The 16,230-nt window shown below is 40.5% G+C and overlaps 1 protein-coding gene across 4 annotated transcripts in view; it reads right to left on the reverse strand.

Moving 5' to 3' along the window:
* Positions 1 to 756: 756 nt before the first annotated feature.
* The window catches only part of CLYBL (citramalyl-CoA lyase), a 229,378-nt gene continuing 213,904 nt past the window's right edge, over positions 757 to 16,230 (reverse strand). For all 4 annotated transcript variants that reach the window (XM_065592451.1, XM_005303890.4, XM_065592446.1 and 1 more), the window contains one exon: positions 757 to 1,485. In XM_065592451.1, the coding sequence (XP_065448523.1) occupies positions 1,390 to 1,485 (96 nt within the window). In that variant the 3' untranslated portion in view covers positions 757 to 1,389. The remainder of the gene's footprint in view (positions 1,486 to 16,230) is intronic.

A 16,230-nucleotide genomic window follows, 5' to 3' on the forward strand; every position in this document is an offset into this window, starting at 1 on the left:
TTAAACACCAACAACACATTAAAAACATGTTTCTAGCGGGGGGAAGCTGCCCAGTCCTAGGGTAGGAAAAAAACCCGAGCATCTGGGAGGAAAAAGCAACGGTGCCCGCCCGCTCCAGCAGTAAACGGGCGATGGAGGCGGTGAAAAATGAAACTAAAAACAACTGTTTTCTATTTACAAATTTAAATAAACAGAACAGCCTTCCCCGCGGTGTTTGTCTAAGTGCAGCAGCATTGCTGCTGTGTAGGTCATGAAAAGGGTGGTGCATAGTTTAAAACTTCCCATTCTGGTAATTTCTTAAAGAACAGTCGTTCATAGTCTGAACACAAAAGCTCATGATTTAATGAGGAACAGAAACAAAATCTCTGATTGTTGGTGTTTCAAACTTCATTGGAGTCCTCTGGCAACCACAAGTTGATCCTCTGCAGCTTCAATACCCTTTAGCCGTCGATATAAGAGTACATGCTGAATAGAGAACAATGGCTGGTTGTTATGTTTATTTACCCTTACTACAAGCTGGGTTAACCTCTTCAAAACAGCTTTGCTAAGCCCGTTAACCACACGGCCCATATGACCTGTAGCAGTATCTCTAATGTGATGCAAATCTGACTCGAGACCATATGCACAAGTTCTGCTGCATTGTGTCTTCGAAAACTCTACACGTTTATTGCCGTCCAACCCATCCCGGTCTTTACGTTTCCAGGAGGAAATGGTCTGAATAGCAACCACTTAAAAAAAGAAACCAAGAGTCTCGCATGATGGTACATTAATTTTTTAATGACTGTTGTACATTTATAAGAGGGGGGGGGGAAGCCCACACAGAGATTAAATGATTTTCATAACAACAATTTCAACTAGTTAATAAAAACAAGGAGTCCGCTGGCACCTTAAAGATAATTAATGAATTAATTATCTTTAAGGTGTCACCTATTTAATAATTATGCATGAGTTTGCCCTTCGAAGAGGACTTCTACTCTGCCGCAAATATCATGAGGGCGGGGAAAAGCACAGACAAAACAGAAGCATTTGACCTGATTTTTGTTTCATTTGTTATTTTAGAAGAGCTTGTTTTCATCCCAGCCCAGATGTTGCTGCTGTCCCCCAGTGAAGTCATAAGGCTGTGTTTGTAATCGTTATTGTGATGTCATATACCCAGCAATATGACTTCACTCCAGGATCCAGGAGGACGAGCACATTGGGCTGCACTGGAGCGAGCACTAATTTAAATCATACATAGTCGTGGTAATTAGCAAGTCTGGCAAGAAAAATTATGTCCGATCTGCGGAAATGTAAATGGAGTTCTGCTTAACTCTGATGTATTTACATTTTCCCAAAGTCCTTCTTTAAAACTGCTTCTCTGCCCACATGGTGAGAGCTTCATTTAACAGATCATTTTTTCTTGATGGCTGTGGCAAGCGTAACAATGTTCTGTGCCTGCTTCAGTAATGGCATGTCTATCATACTCCCATGGAAAGTAAAGGCTCCCTGGAAAACAGAAAATACAAACTTCATGAAAGAACCTTTAAAATGATAGGTTATTTTGTTTGTTTTTTTACATCCATCTGTAAAACAAGGAACATTAGATCCCACATGAATCAAACTGATTCTTCTTGTATAGCCTTCAGAAAGAGCCAAACTAAAGGGGGGGGGGAGATGAAGAGAGAGGCGGAGTGTTCAATGTTAAAAGGAAGAGGGAAAAAAACCACACTTGATCACACTGTGCGGGAAAGAGCGTATGTATTTAACTCCCAATCTGAAAAACAGGCAGAGAGCAGAAACGATCCACACAGTGGGACAGGTGCATTTTAGGGCATGCTGCTGATTAGCACAGACAATATGTATTGACATGGGAAAATAGCCCTTACTAGTTCTAAAAGAAGTGGAAGCTTGGTACAAGAAGACAAACTAACCTCACAGAATTGGGCCCCTTTTATAGAAGAGATCAGACCATCCTCACTCATCACTCAAAAGTGAGCTGGAACAGCCAAGGGCCTTAGTCTACATTCAGCAAGGCTCGAGATTAGATTTCTAACTAATAATAGCATCATACTAGTAGTTCTTTCCCCGGCTATGACAAATAGTGATACCAACACCTAGCCCCCTTCACTTTTCATTTCACAAAATGCAATGTAACAATACTGTGCTCAGGTATCACATTTTTCCATACATAGAACACAGAGCTAGTTACAAGTGTGGAGAGGCATTATTACCCTTTTGGGAAACTGAAACAGAGGTCTTGGCCCCGAGACTTTTTTTGGGAAATCTGTTCCAGTTAGAGCTCCACAGGTAAGACCGTTAGTTCTCAGGGCCTTGTGCTGCTGTTCCAGAGCTGCTGGCATTGCTCCTGAGCTGCTGGCATTGCTCCTGTCTCCTTTTCTTCCTTCCTATATGGCTAGCAGATTATGTTCATGTTCAGAGAATGGAGATCTAACAATGTAGAACATGCTGTATTTGACTATTGTGCACTACTGTACTGGAGAATTTACCAGACTATGTTCTGCACAGGATTGACCAAGAATGTCTGAACAGTGACTATCCCAGAGTCAGAGCAGATTTTTGAGTAACTTTTCATTTTTATCAGTACTTAACTCATGTTCCACTTAGTGTTAGTATGAGATGAACGAACTGTAGTTACATCTCAACTAAAAGAAACCTTGTATTAAAGAGCTCCAAACCTGACCCCACCCCCAACTTTGGATGTTTTAATCTCCTTTTCACTGTATTAAACCCATCAGTAAATTCTAACATTTTGTGTTGAAGAAATAGGATTTTGAAGCTAAAAAGCTTTACAGCAAGACAGTCCCAAGTGATATTGCAGGACTCCTGCTTCCTGCATTTGTTAAAGGCACTTCTGACATTTTTTTTTGTACATAACAAAACAAGCTTGCAGGATTATTATTTCTACCTTTTACAATGGCCAAAAGTGAGCTGGGCATTTCACCTTCCCCGAAGATCTTACATATAAAGGCTCTAGTCCTGCGTTGTGTAGTGGGCGGCGAGTGTGTGTGTGTTGCTGCTGCGTGCACTTAGAGCCCCACTGAAATCAATACAGGACCATGAACTCATTTTAGATTTGACTAATAAGAGCAACGCCAGGGAGGGGATAGAGTGAGGAAAGACATTTTTGTTTGGTTGTGTTTGGGGGAGGCCAGGGGAGTTGAGAGTGAAACAAACTAATGCTTATTATTTTCTAGTTACAAGATACAGACTGATAATGAAATTGAGAAATCCAGCAAGTCAAATGATAACATCTAGCACTTTCCAAAAATGATTATGGAAATGCGTTGTTCCAGTGGATCCCAGCCTCGTACCTTTAACTCATTCAAGCAATATTAAATTAAATATCTCATCATATTAGGACATAACACAGCAAAATTTCATCCTTGGACACAGTCACTTATATAGTTTATTATAATTCTATAAGTTGACACTCAACCAATTTTTGAACTATTAGTCCAATTATTCTATTCTAGTCTATTCTATTCAGAGTTTCATATCCTGTACATTATCCTGGAATTTTAGCAGGATTTGGTGAATAATGAGCTGATGGTGATGACATCATCATTCAAATCAAGCAGAAATTCAGATGAAAAATGCTTCAAAAATGTCTTTACAAATTGCCTAGAACTCCGTAGGCCTTATGTAAATAATAAATAATCTTCCTATTAACAACACTGCAGTCATTTACAGATTAATTATTAGCTATTTTAAAAAGAACATACTTAGTTAACCATAACTTAGGTTTGTCAACTGTTGAAAGCAAGAATTAGAAATGAAGCAAACATTTTAAGATGTATAGTTTATTATTTAACTACTTGTTCAGCATAATGCTATGGAGTGGTTGAGGTACTAATTTATGCAAAACATATTTTTGTTAACTGAAAGCTTATCTTATAACTGTATTTATTTTGCTATAAGGAGTCAGTTTAATAATAGCTTGGAATAAAGTCAGTGTTCCAAAGGTTAATTCACATGTAGCATAACAGTGATAACTGGATTTATATTATGTGTTCTTTTAGAAGGGACCAATTTAGTAAACAGCACACTTGTCCTGTTATAACTAAAATAATAGGTTAGAGGTTTAAAGAGGGAAAACAAGAAAATAGCACAGATGCACATGAAAACAGGAGGACAGCTTTCGGTGTGCTGTCCTCTCAATGTGCATAGGTAACTTTGATAGATATCAATCAGAATTCTACACATACATCCAGAGGAATATGTCTGTTTTTCCTACATGAAGTGGGAGCAGAAGCAAGCTGGTTTCTTTGTTTATTCACTCTGAGGTTTAATTTCTTCCTGCTAATTTGCAAAAGTGAGCTAAAATCCAGAAAAAGCAACTAGTTTGAATATATTCTATTCACCGTAGCGCTTTCCACCTCCAGTTTTCTGCAGACCGGCAATACCAGTAATTATGGTATTACCCTACATTAGCCTTTCTAATTCCACTAGATGGAATTTGCCTTTTTTTTTAAGTCCTTTTATTTCCCTTCATATTAAGATAAAGACAACAAGATTTTTTTATAAAAACCATTGACTTCAGTGAAGTTATACTAGGGATACATTTAGTCCCAGAGCTGAATCTTCATACTGGCAAACATTCATAATAAGCTCACATTTCTAGCCTGTATTTAGTTTTCTAGTTGTTAAAATGCTCTATCAGAATGCAATTCTTAATCAAAATTTTAGCAAGAACTGAAATATCCTTAAATGACTGGTGACAAGTGGGGCTTCAGATTGCTTGTGTTCTACGATACATTCCATACCCTCCATAGAGCCAGAATAAGACATTCAGTCTTTCCCCAGTATCTGGGTGAAATAAGTTTATAGTTTTTAGCATAAATAGATTCCAAAAGGTCACTTGGTGATAGTGCTGGGGAAACCTTTAAGGTTTGGAGATTCAGTGTAGATGTCTCTTGGAATGTGAGCATTTCTCCTTCTTTTCCCCTTCAATAGCCTTTGGAGTCCTCTCTTTCTCTGCATCTCTCCGATAGCATCCCCTAGTCCCTTACTCTCACTATGCTTGCTAGAGTTGTGTGATGGGTTACAACCACAGGCTTTTTGAGGAGTGGGTGGGTCACTGGGAGCCTAAGAACTATTATATAGTTTTGTTTAAACAATTCATACGGATGAGACACCAGTTCTAGGCACAAGGAACTCAAGTCGTATGGTGACTTTCTCTGGAGATTTCAGGTGTGTGTTTCATATTCCGTGCACATAGTCTCAAAAATTCAGGGCCTAATTCTCCTCTCACATCTGTGAAGATAATGGAGTTACACTGGGTAAAACTGATCAGAGAGGAGAACCAGGCCTTCAGGTGCATGCTTATAAAACGCATACCTGTACATCTCTTGCACTTTGTTAGGGACAGAACTACAGCCATGTTGGGCAGGCTTACATAATACTGCTATATCACCCCTGGTGAGCATGGTGATTTATAGATGGATATGTCAAGGTCCCTAGCCTGAAAGGATTATAATGCAAGGGCCAGACTGCACATTTCAACACTGCCCTGAATGCAATGATTGCAACCGTTGGTGGCCCTTACATGGGCTGTGTGAGAAGAGGGAGAAGGATGAAGTGACTCCTGACTCCTTCCTCCTACTGAACACCCAGGCAAGGGCCAGTCACAATCTCACCCTACATGTGTTCAGAATTCCTGCACACATCACAACAGGGACCTTGGACTCTCCACAAGATCACAGAAACTAGGGCCTAAAAAAGTGAGCCCAACTGCATGTAAGGCAAACACGTGATACAATTTCAGTTCCAGTGTGTAGAAAAAGTCTATTGTTTTCTTTCAGGATGTAAATCATCCTCTCTTTTTTTCCTATTTCTAAGCAGCTAACAGACATTTTCTGCTTGCTTTCACAAGCGTGACAGCTTTTCTGTTTCCACACTTGTGCAATCTTCATAGTTTTTATTGTTCTCCCTTAGTTCCTGTTTATAAATTTCCTCTTTTTCTTATACATTTTTCCATTGGAAATACACTAAAATGTTCACCTTGTCTCTCTGAAATTAACTGCCATGTTCTTACTGATGCAAAGGTCAAAACTGGTGATGTTACACTTCCATTTTATCTATCAGAAAATGTCCCACCACAGGTGGTGCTATTTTGGCACTATACCCAACACATACCTGATCCAACACTTTCATTTGCCGATTGGCCATACCATGTACTAGACTTGCTCACATCACCACTCTTCTGGGCCCACTTGGAAGAGTTTGTATGCAGTGTACAGAAGTGCTGTGAAACATAGTTTTGTCAGCTCCAAAGCCTTTTTGGGTGTGGAGTTAGGGAAGCAACAACACTGGCAGGTCTGACACGGGATTTTCCAACTGGCAAGCTGGGAATGCAACACAGACTATTCCTGCTCCCAGCATCAGAACTAGTGTCTGGGTCAGAACTGGTTGGTGTTGTGCTACTTTTCTGCCAATCATAGAGCATCACCGACTCCCCATTCAGGCACTTTAGCTAGGCTGATTTAGGGCCTGACCCTCTAAGGTGCTGAGAGCCAGCTGCAAAGTGCCGGGCATCCTCAATTCTCATTGACTTCCATGGTATTTGAGGACACTTAACATCTCCTTGGATTGGGCTCTCTGCAAAATGGCTCACTTCCTTGGCTCACTCCCACTCCTTCGTCTCCTTTTCCTCAGCTCTACCTGCTCTATAACCTGAGAGTCAACCCAGGATTTCCTGATTATCCAAACCTCACTTTTGGAGAGTTGATGTGATTCTTTTATCAGAAGTGATATTTAATAACATCTGTGAAAAGCAGAGAGTGCCTAAAGCTTCAGTAAAGTAGTCCCCAGAATATTTCCCATAAATTTTACACTGGAATAGGGGGAAGGAAAATAACAAAAAGGAAAAAAAACAAAAAACGAAGACAAAACAGAAAAGGAGGGTCATGCTCATTCTGCCTAGGTCAGATCATGAATGACTGTGACATGATGAAAGCACCATGATCTGCACATCATAAACAAACATGCTATTTCTTTCCAGAGTATTTAAACATGGGTGTATTTTACAGGATTACCCAAAAGTCTTGTGGCCAGACGTAGGAGAAATGTGGTTGGCTACAGATTTTAGGTAGGGTCATATGACCTTTTTGGACTTTCCTTTACTATGTCCATTTCAAACAATACAGCATACATTCCATTTTCATTACCAGAACCTCTCATTAGCGTAACAACATTTTTGATGTCCTAAAGGTGTGTTGTTAGAAAGAATGGGACCTAGTCTGCACCCAGCAGCTTCTACCACATCAAAGCTGCAGGAGCTCCTCATCCTGCCTGGGTTGACCAGCTGTGAAAGCAGATCTTGGGGGAGGGGTAGCATGTGTTCCCCTTCCCAAAGGTGGAGTCTCTGTCTCCGCTCAGCCTGAGTGCCATATGTGGCATTCAGGCTCTGGGAAATGTCAGGGAGCAGAGTATAGGCAGCTCTTCCTTGTTGTCCCACTCACGGGGAGTGGAGATGGTTTGTCCCTAACAGACTAACAGCTGGGGAAAGACTGCATGGCCCTCCATGTCTCAAAGATATTTCCCTTGCTGACAGGTCTATAACAGAACTCAGAGAGAGAAGGGGGGCGACTTGGCTACTCCCCTCTCTCCCTGCCTACTGGAGCTGCACAGAGGTTGACGTAATTGTTAAGTCCTCTGCAGCTCCAGCTGTAGGGGGGATGGACGAGGTTATTGATACATACAGGGCTGCGTGGGTGGGAATAGGGAGATTATTTAGGTGGCGTCCTTGTCTCCTGAGAAGCTCCACAACTCATGCCTGTAAATCAGGTATATTCCCCTCCTCACATCCTTATACCGCAGGCCAGCATTCCTAGACTGCAATGGGAATAGCCTGTGCTGTAGAGCTTGTTGGAGCTTATGTGCCCCATCCCACTCTGTAAACTGGGCCTACGTTTGGGCTCAATGAATTTGTAATGAAATTTTATATTCTCTCAAATAGATAAAATGTTTTAAAAAGCAACAGTAATTTATGTGTCAAGTGTGCAGGGGTGAGTGGGATCCTAATGGATCTATTTTGTATTTAACACTAGCCCAAAGTTACTTGGAGGATGGAGTGCAGGGTACACTCAGCAGGTACCAAGGGAAAACAAAGCTGGAAAGGAATTTTTAAAAAGAGAGACTAATTGTAGCAAGTTCTCAGAGGAGACCAACAAAAATGACAAGGTTTGGAAAATAAGGCCTGTGAAAAAAAGAATTGAGCATGGTGAGTCTAAAATAATACAGAGACAAAAGAGACAGACTACGAATAGGCAGAGGGATATTATAAAGAGGACAGAGCAATTTATTCTCCTACTCACTGTCAAAACCAAAAGGAACAACATTTTTGCAGCAGGGGAACAATTTAAATGACATTTTAGGAAAAACTAATGGAATAAAGCATCAAGACACAGTGGAGTTGCCATTGGAGATATTCAGGACTAAACTTTACAACACATCAGTTTGACATCACTTTGGATTTATGTTTGTTCTTATCAGGACAGAGGACCCATTTCATTATGCCATTCATGGAGACATAGACCTGAGTTGATATCAGTGGTTTCAAAAAAAGAATAATGTACAATTGGTAGGCCATTCTACAGGCAGTCTAGTGGAACACTATGACCGTCTGTGGTTCTTGAACACTGGTACAGTGGCTTCCGGATATTCTGTCCCAATATGATGTCATCCTCAAAGGTTTCCTTAACTTGTGACAAATGAAATATATGGAGCAGCATAAAGAGATCCAGTATTGGTCCATTGCGTTCCAAGACTAAAAGATTTCCTGATAGAAGACTTAAGTCTTTTGCTCTTGGGGAAGTGAGGGTTTTCTTCTCTATCATAATAGCATTTAAAAAGTTTTACCCTATGGAATACTTCAGTTTGGTAAATAGCTTGGTAAATTCAGATTTCCACCTCACGGAAACATCATAAAATGTTTACTGTCATAAATACTCTTATCATTTTTTGCATGTTAGTTTGACTGGACTCAGAGTGGGTTGCCATTCTGTTGAGAGCACATCTGTATCTGGAGGGGACAGTTTCTGTGGTTCAGTTTCAATCAATTTAGCTTCTTGAGATCCTAGAGCAACTTTGGAAAATAACTGTGAGTTGGACCTATTTCTGCCATGGAAAATAAAATCAGTCAGGGAGATACTGGGTCTGGTAATCAATGCTTACCTTAAGGAGGATGGTAAAATGCCACCTTTTCTCAAACAAGTCTTCATTAGACCTCTGCTCAAGAAATCCTATCTTGGACTTTGACCTTGTTAATTATTCCTGGCCTCTAAACTGCTGTTTTTACAAGATTATTGAGAAGGTAGTGCAGGGCAGTTCTCATATAATCCAGAGTCTTCACGTTTCCTTGATCTCTCTCAAACAACTGGGGTATGGTACAGAGACTACAATGGACTTGGTGGCCTTTCTTAGTGATGGTATCCACGCTGACTCCTTTAAATATGCCTGCAATCTTTGATAGAGTTGACCGTAATGTTTTGTTGACTTGACTATGGCAGGGATGGACAGGATTGCATGCGAGTGGTTCCATTCCCTCCCCCCTCTTTTTTTCCAGAAAGATCCCAGAAGGTGGTATTGTTGCACAATTGCTCATGCACACTGAGACCTCTCATACAGTATGTGGTGTTCTAAAGGGGTTTATTCTCTCAATTCTCTTGTTCTACATGTACCTCTGATAAGATAATGAAACAATTTGGGCAAAATGATTTAGTTGGGTTGGTCCTATTTGAGCAGGGGGTTGGACTAGATGACTCCTGAGGTCTCTTCAAACCCTGATATTCTATGATTCTCAGACTATCAGTATGCAGACGACTTGCAGCTCTGTGTGTCTTTCATTTACTCCAGATAGTGTGGTATTTTATTTCCTTGTACCTAATTGAGACAAGAGATTGAGGCTTGGAAGAATGTGATTTGCGACTAATGCCAATGCAGATAACAGAGTACTAATTGTTTGGAGGTATGCGGGATAGTGACTGGCCCCATTACTGAAGGAGTTTGCTCATGCTTTGTTAACAAGATTTGCAATTTAGGGATACTCCTTGATCTCTGAGAGCATATGGCTTAGGTGGCCAGTAGTTCTTTTTTCATCTGCATTTGATCTTTTTATGATCATCCACGCCTTTGTGACCACCCATCTGGATTACTGTAATGCTCTCGATATGAGGGACACTACTGAAAACCGCTCTCAAGCTACGGCAGGTACAGAACACGGAGATCTGCTTTCCTAAGCTGTAGCAAGCATATTACACATCAGCTCCAACTATTATACTGGCTTTCTCTCTGATTACAAATGAAATTCAAGTTGTTTCTATTGATCATCAAAATCCTAAATTGTGTTTTGGGAACCAGCTTCCTGAAAAACTGTCTTTTCCACTATCTACTGTCTTGATCACTAATCAGCAGATGAGCTCTGGCTAATGGTCTCTAGGTTTGATGTCCTCTTTGTCTCTTCTGTAAGGTATTTTGGGCAAAGGCTTCAATCCCAATGGAGCTAGGGGATAGGTCTTTAACAAAAACCTGTAGAAAATCTAAATCTGGCTTCTGGCCTGTCTAGCTGGGAAAAAATTGCTCTCTACCACATGGAAAAAACTGTCCACACGCAATAGAAAGCAAAATAATTATTCTTTGTGTGTGTACAGCATGGGGTGGGCCACCATGTCAGAGATGTCAACTCTTTCAGGAATACCCTACTATGAACCAGGTCAAGGGGGACCCAGGTATGGGGCATTACTGGGTCCTGCTGAGTAAGGTCTTGGCATAAGGATAGGAGGAGTCTTATATGAACTCTGCACACCAACACCACTTTGCCCAGTTCAGGGTAACTAGGATGAAAGCAGTTTTGTGACCTTCAGTTTTCTTTAGGACCCTCCCATGAGTGGAAGAAGAGAAAATTGCAAGCCAGGGGAAAGTTCCAAGAAATGCTACCTAAAGGGGAACACCTGGTACTGCATTTTGTTGGAAATGGGTATATGATGGGGACTCCCCAATTCTTGCTGAAAGGCTTCTGCCTTTAGGACAATTCTTCTAGAATAGTCTTTTATTGCTTTAGCCAGTTTGCTGTACAGTAAGGTGACCCGGAGCCAATATGGCCTAAGTAAGAGGATGATGACCTCTACTCAGATGAACAAAAAAAAAAAAAAAAAGGAGCAGACTTCCCTAGCAGCGTTGTTTTTCATGGTCTAGGTTCGCAAGTACTGCTGAGCAGATGGACTTTATGAAGATATGCTTCCCTCGGATTAGCCTTCTGAACACTAAGAAGGTTAATTTCTCTCTCTCGTTGGGCCTGTGTGTTAGCTCTTCACCCTGACAAGCTCACATCTGAGGCAATATGTAGTTAGTCTAGGACCTGGAGCGTTCATCGTCTTCCCCCATTATTCATTGTGAGGCCCAGTAAATTGAACAAAGCTCTCATACTGCTTGGGTAACCCAGTCCAGAGACTGTGTGTGAGTAAACCTGTTGTCGAAATAAGTAATTATGTAAGATCCTTTCAATGGAGGGCTGACTGTGAACACTCTCAGGCAGACTAAATGCAGAAGTGCTGAACTGGAAATATCAGCAAGCCAATACAAACGTTGTGTACTTCTGATGGGAAGGAAAGTAGGTGATGTGTAAGCATGCATCGTCAAGTCTAGGAAATATTCCTGATCCATTGCTAGCTGAAAGATTCCATTTCAATCCTCTGAGGTTTTATGAAATTGTTCACCCACTTCCAAATCCTAAAATAAAAAGAAAAGGTCTGATATCTCCTTCTCTGAGGCCACAAAGAAAATGGAATAAATCCATCAAAATCTGTTTGCCTGGGCCTGGGTACACTGTTCCCAACCCCAAAAACTGTTACACAGTTTACAGAGAAAGGAAAGGAAGACTATTGTTCTGGGGAGGGGAAGAAGCAGGAGGATATTAAGAGGACACCTACAGGAGACTATGGAAAAAGACCCAGGAGTTCAAAAAGATAACTTCCCACTGGGATTAAGCAAAAATCCTTAGGCAAAGTCCATGGAGGGAAAAAGTTGACTGTCTGAAACCTTTGCTCTTCTACTTAGGGGCTCAGGAGAAAGGCTTGGGTTTACTTCCAGGTACAGAAACAAAAGAAACTGGCACCCTTTTTCCCAAAAACTGGAACTATGCTTATGCTTGTCAGGGAACCTCCTGACTACAAACGGGTGACGTTTTCCTGCGGAAAAGGATTTAGGCTTAGTTTCAGAGAAGTCAACATTGGAAGTTTAAATTTATTGCCTGACAGGTCAGGTAGGGTTGAATCCAGGTTTTCTTCCAAAAAACCCTTTTCAAAGGGAAAAGCTATCATAACGAGCTGGGACAAAGCCCCCGCCCCTTTTCACTGATGAATCTCTACAGCTTAATAAGTCACTAAGGACTGGCTGAGGATGTTTGGGAAAGCCTGAGATGGTCCTGGTCAATATCTTTCAGTTTATAACAAGATGAAGTTTCCTGTTCCTCTCTTCCCAGCAGAGTATTTACAGATGAACCCCCCAATCCAAATCTATCCAGGATTCTTGGGTAGTTTCTTGTCATAACTCCATTCTGGGAAGGCAGGAACTGGCAGCTATCAAATAACTAACCTGGATGCACAAGATATTCAGAATACACAGATGCTAGAAACAGTGAGGCACTCAAATAGAATATTTCTAGAGACAGACTCCCTTTTCTTATCCAAAGTATCCTTTAAACTGATGTGGGTACGTCTACGGTACAATTAAAAACCCGCGACAGACCTGTGCCAGCTAACTCAGGCTAAGGGGCTGTTTAACTGCAGTGTAGACTTTGGGCCTGGGTTGCAGCTTGTATTAGCCTCCCTGTTCATTAGCCCCAGGGCTTTAGTGACAGGAGCGAAAAGAATCAAGATCCACAGAGGGCCTGCTTGGAGGGGTGGGGGGGGGGCAAGCAAATCATTTGTACGAGCTCCCAGCACTCTCAGGAGCTTCTGCAGGTCTGAACTGCAAAGCAGGCAAAGAGCCTTTCTGCCTCACACCTACCCCAACTGGCACGACTGTGTGCAGGACTGGTCGTACCAGTGGGAAGTCAGCATATGTAGGAATAACAAGCTAATGTGCCCCTTACCTCTACATAACAGAGGTTCACGATTTCCCCCCAAATAGGTCTTTTCTATGGGAGGAAATCCACCTGTTGTGCTATAGCACACTTCTTTGATCTCTCTTCTGAATAACACAGCTACATAAGAGACTTTTGTTAATCATATTGCCTATATTTTATGTGAAAACCCACACCCCTGAGCGACACAGTTAAACCGACCTGACCCCCAGTTTAGAAAGACTGGAGACCTCAGTACTGCCTCTCGGGGAGGTGGAGTACCTACGCCAGCGCGAGAATCCCTCCTGTCGGCTTAGGGAGTGTCTTCACTGATGCACTCCAGCAGCCCTGCTGCAGTGTTGTAAGTATAGACAAGCCCAGAATGAAGAGCTTGGGGGCCAGTGTCTCCTGACTAGACACAAACACACACACATTGGCACAGGCGCTAAGGAGCTTCTCCCAGAACAACAGCCCCTTGGGAAGGCAATGGGAGCTAGATGCTACAGACAGACAGAATCCTTACTGGGGGCTGGATCCCACTCCCACTGCAATCAGGGGAAAGACACTCACTGACCTCAAGGGGAGTTGGAGCACTCCCAAGTACAAGTCCTAGCATGCAGATTGTTTCCAAGATACAGTAGCTTGGGTTCAGACTTTCCTAAACAAAGACTGTTATGACAGGGCCTTTGTGAGCAATTCCCTTGCAGACCAGATACTGTGTAAATAAAAGGATTCCAGGAAGGACCATAAAAGCTACTGCATAGTTTGCCAAATCACTTGAGTTCACATATCATTCAGATGCCAAAGGCCTCCTAAGACTATTATCCATACATGGCACTACATATAGCATTCTTTCAGCTTAGCCCTGTGGAGCCTAAAGCACTCAACCAAAGTTACAGTTTTGAATTGTGAATTACTAATCCTAACTTTAAATTACACTTAATTTACATGTGACTTTTGAGGCAATATTTAGCTCTTTCTTTTCTGGTTGACCAATCAGGTTCCTTTAAAATATTTACAACTTATTTATGTAAAAGCTTAATTACACTTTTATTTGATCTTTGTGCACTCCATTTGTCATTTTTGCTTGATATCAGATTAAAAAACCCAACTCAGATGACTGGTAAAGACCCTTACAGAAATCATACTGTACCTAATATAATATTTTCAACTCAAATTGCACAAGGATACTCAATCTGAATATATTTTAAAACTAATTTACTATTTCTATTATATATAAACAACAAAAAGCTTCTATGGTTTTTAAAGTATTTTTGGGTCAAATTTATCAGTCATGTAATGGTGGAGTAAGCTGCATTTTGGCCGAGAAAATGAGGGCACATGGTAAAGTGTAATGTAGTTACATTAAAAGGAGAGCTGTTTTTTTTTACACCCTATTAATAGCTTTTCCTGCTACCTTCAGCCTGCCTTTTTGGAGTGTAAGCTATTCATTTTTGTATGCCAGGTGGGCCAATTTCTGCCCTCATTTAATTTAGATTTGTATCGCTTTATTATCTTCATTTACTGCAGTGGAGCTACTCCAGATTTAAACCAGAGTGAGAGCAAAATTTGGCCTATTGAATGCCATGTAAGTTCAAGATACACTATCTTGCTTCTTGAATCCAGTCTATGATCAAGATCTATTTTATGCCACTTTTAGACTTTCATGGGGGAGTTGTACCTTAATTTAGTCCCAAGAATCATACGTCATAGCAATTGTACAATGCACTTCTCTTTGAAAAATTACTGAAGCTATATTATAATAATACTTTGCTTTCATATAGCACTTTTCATCTGCAGATCTCAAAGCCCTTTACAAAGAATGGTGATTTAGTTCAACAATGTCCAAATCAGACACAAACAATAAAGTACAAACACAAATGACACACTAGGAGGTGGTCCAGTTTTTGGATCAGTGGTGTATATATTGTGTTAGTCATTCCCTTTTTTCATTACCTACGCGTAGGCCCCAATCCTGCTACTATTAAAAAGTAAATAAAAGTTTTGTTGTTGGCTTCAGTGCAAACAGGACCATGCCCATAATATTATTCCAAAGAATTTGGGCTAGCAGAATCTTTTTTTCTCCCTGGGGACTACAGGAGTGTCTAAAATATGCTAGAGTCCACCTGTGATCCTAATTCTTACTAACCTCTGTTCTCAAATGCAGGGACCACTATGTCAAAGCATTTTAGTCTGCAAGATCTAGTAGTCTGATTTCAGCCTTTTCTCAAACAAAGCTTACTGTGACTATTGTATCTGTCAAACTGTGATAAATTATGAGAGCTGATTATTGTATTTTAATGCAAACTATTGTTGACTAAGGGCATCAAACTTTGAAACCAATTAACAACAAACTGTGATCCTAGAGGTTGAAGACCAATAATTTATCTGTGAGCAACCTAGCCACTCAAATCCCTTGCATTTATTTTTTCCAGGCTTTCAATTTTGATTAATAACATAACAAAAACATGCAAGACTGAACAGTATGAACCAAAGCTATATTTTTGGACCTACTGACATGCAAGTTCTAATTTAATAAAATAAAAAGAAAAGCAGGAGTGGTGTTTCACTATCTGCACATTAGGATTTCTAAAAGCAATATATGGAATATTTCTTACAAGATGGGATGGGAAGAGTTATTATTGTAATTTTAACATCTCTCTAGGACACACAGCGTGAGATCCCTCCTGTGAGACACCTTTGCTTTGGAAAAATTAAGTAATCAGATTGTTCAGGCTTTTCTTGGCTACACATTTATAATACAGCAATACAAACTCAGTTAAGAAGTTTGCAGGAAACATTGCACACAGCAATCTATTTACTATTTTTTTTGTTATGAAAATGTAGTAGTATTTAAATGTTAAGAATTCGAGCCAGGTCACAAAATAACTTGCCTACCAAGGTTTTTTTTTTTTGGATAGATTTTTATACGCCAAATATATAGAAACGTGTAAACTGGGCAGTAAAGAAGCAAATCTATATTTGCCAGAGTTATAGAAGCTTCTAATCTAATTAAAAAGCACTTGTTACAATGAAACTTTCATAAATTGCTGATCTTATCAAGAAACCAGCATTTTGGGGACAAACTGTCATTAAAATAACACTTTTAAAACAAATTAGAAAAGTAATGATTCCATAATGCAGGATCTTTAAATGCCATATCTGTAAGG

This window comes from Chrysemys picta, chromosome 1 (assembly GCF_011386835.1).
Source record: "Chrysemys picta bellii isolate R12L10 chromosome 1, ASM1138683v2, whole genome shotgun sequence".
NCBI lineage: Eukaryota > Metazoa > Chordata > Testudines > Emydidae > Chrysemys > Chrysemys picta.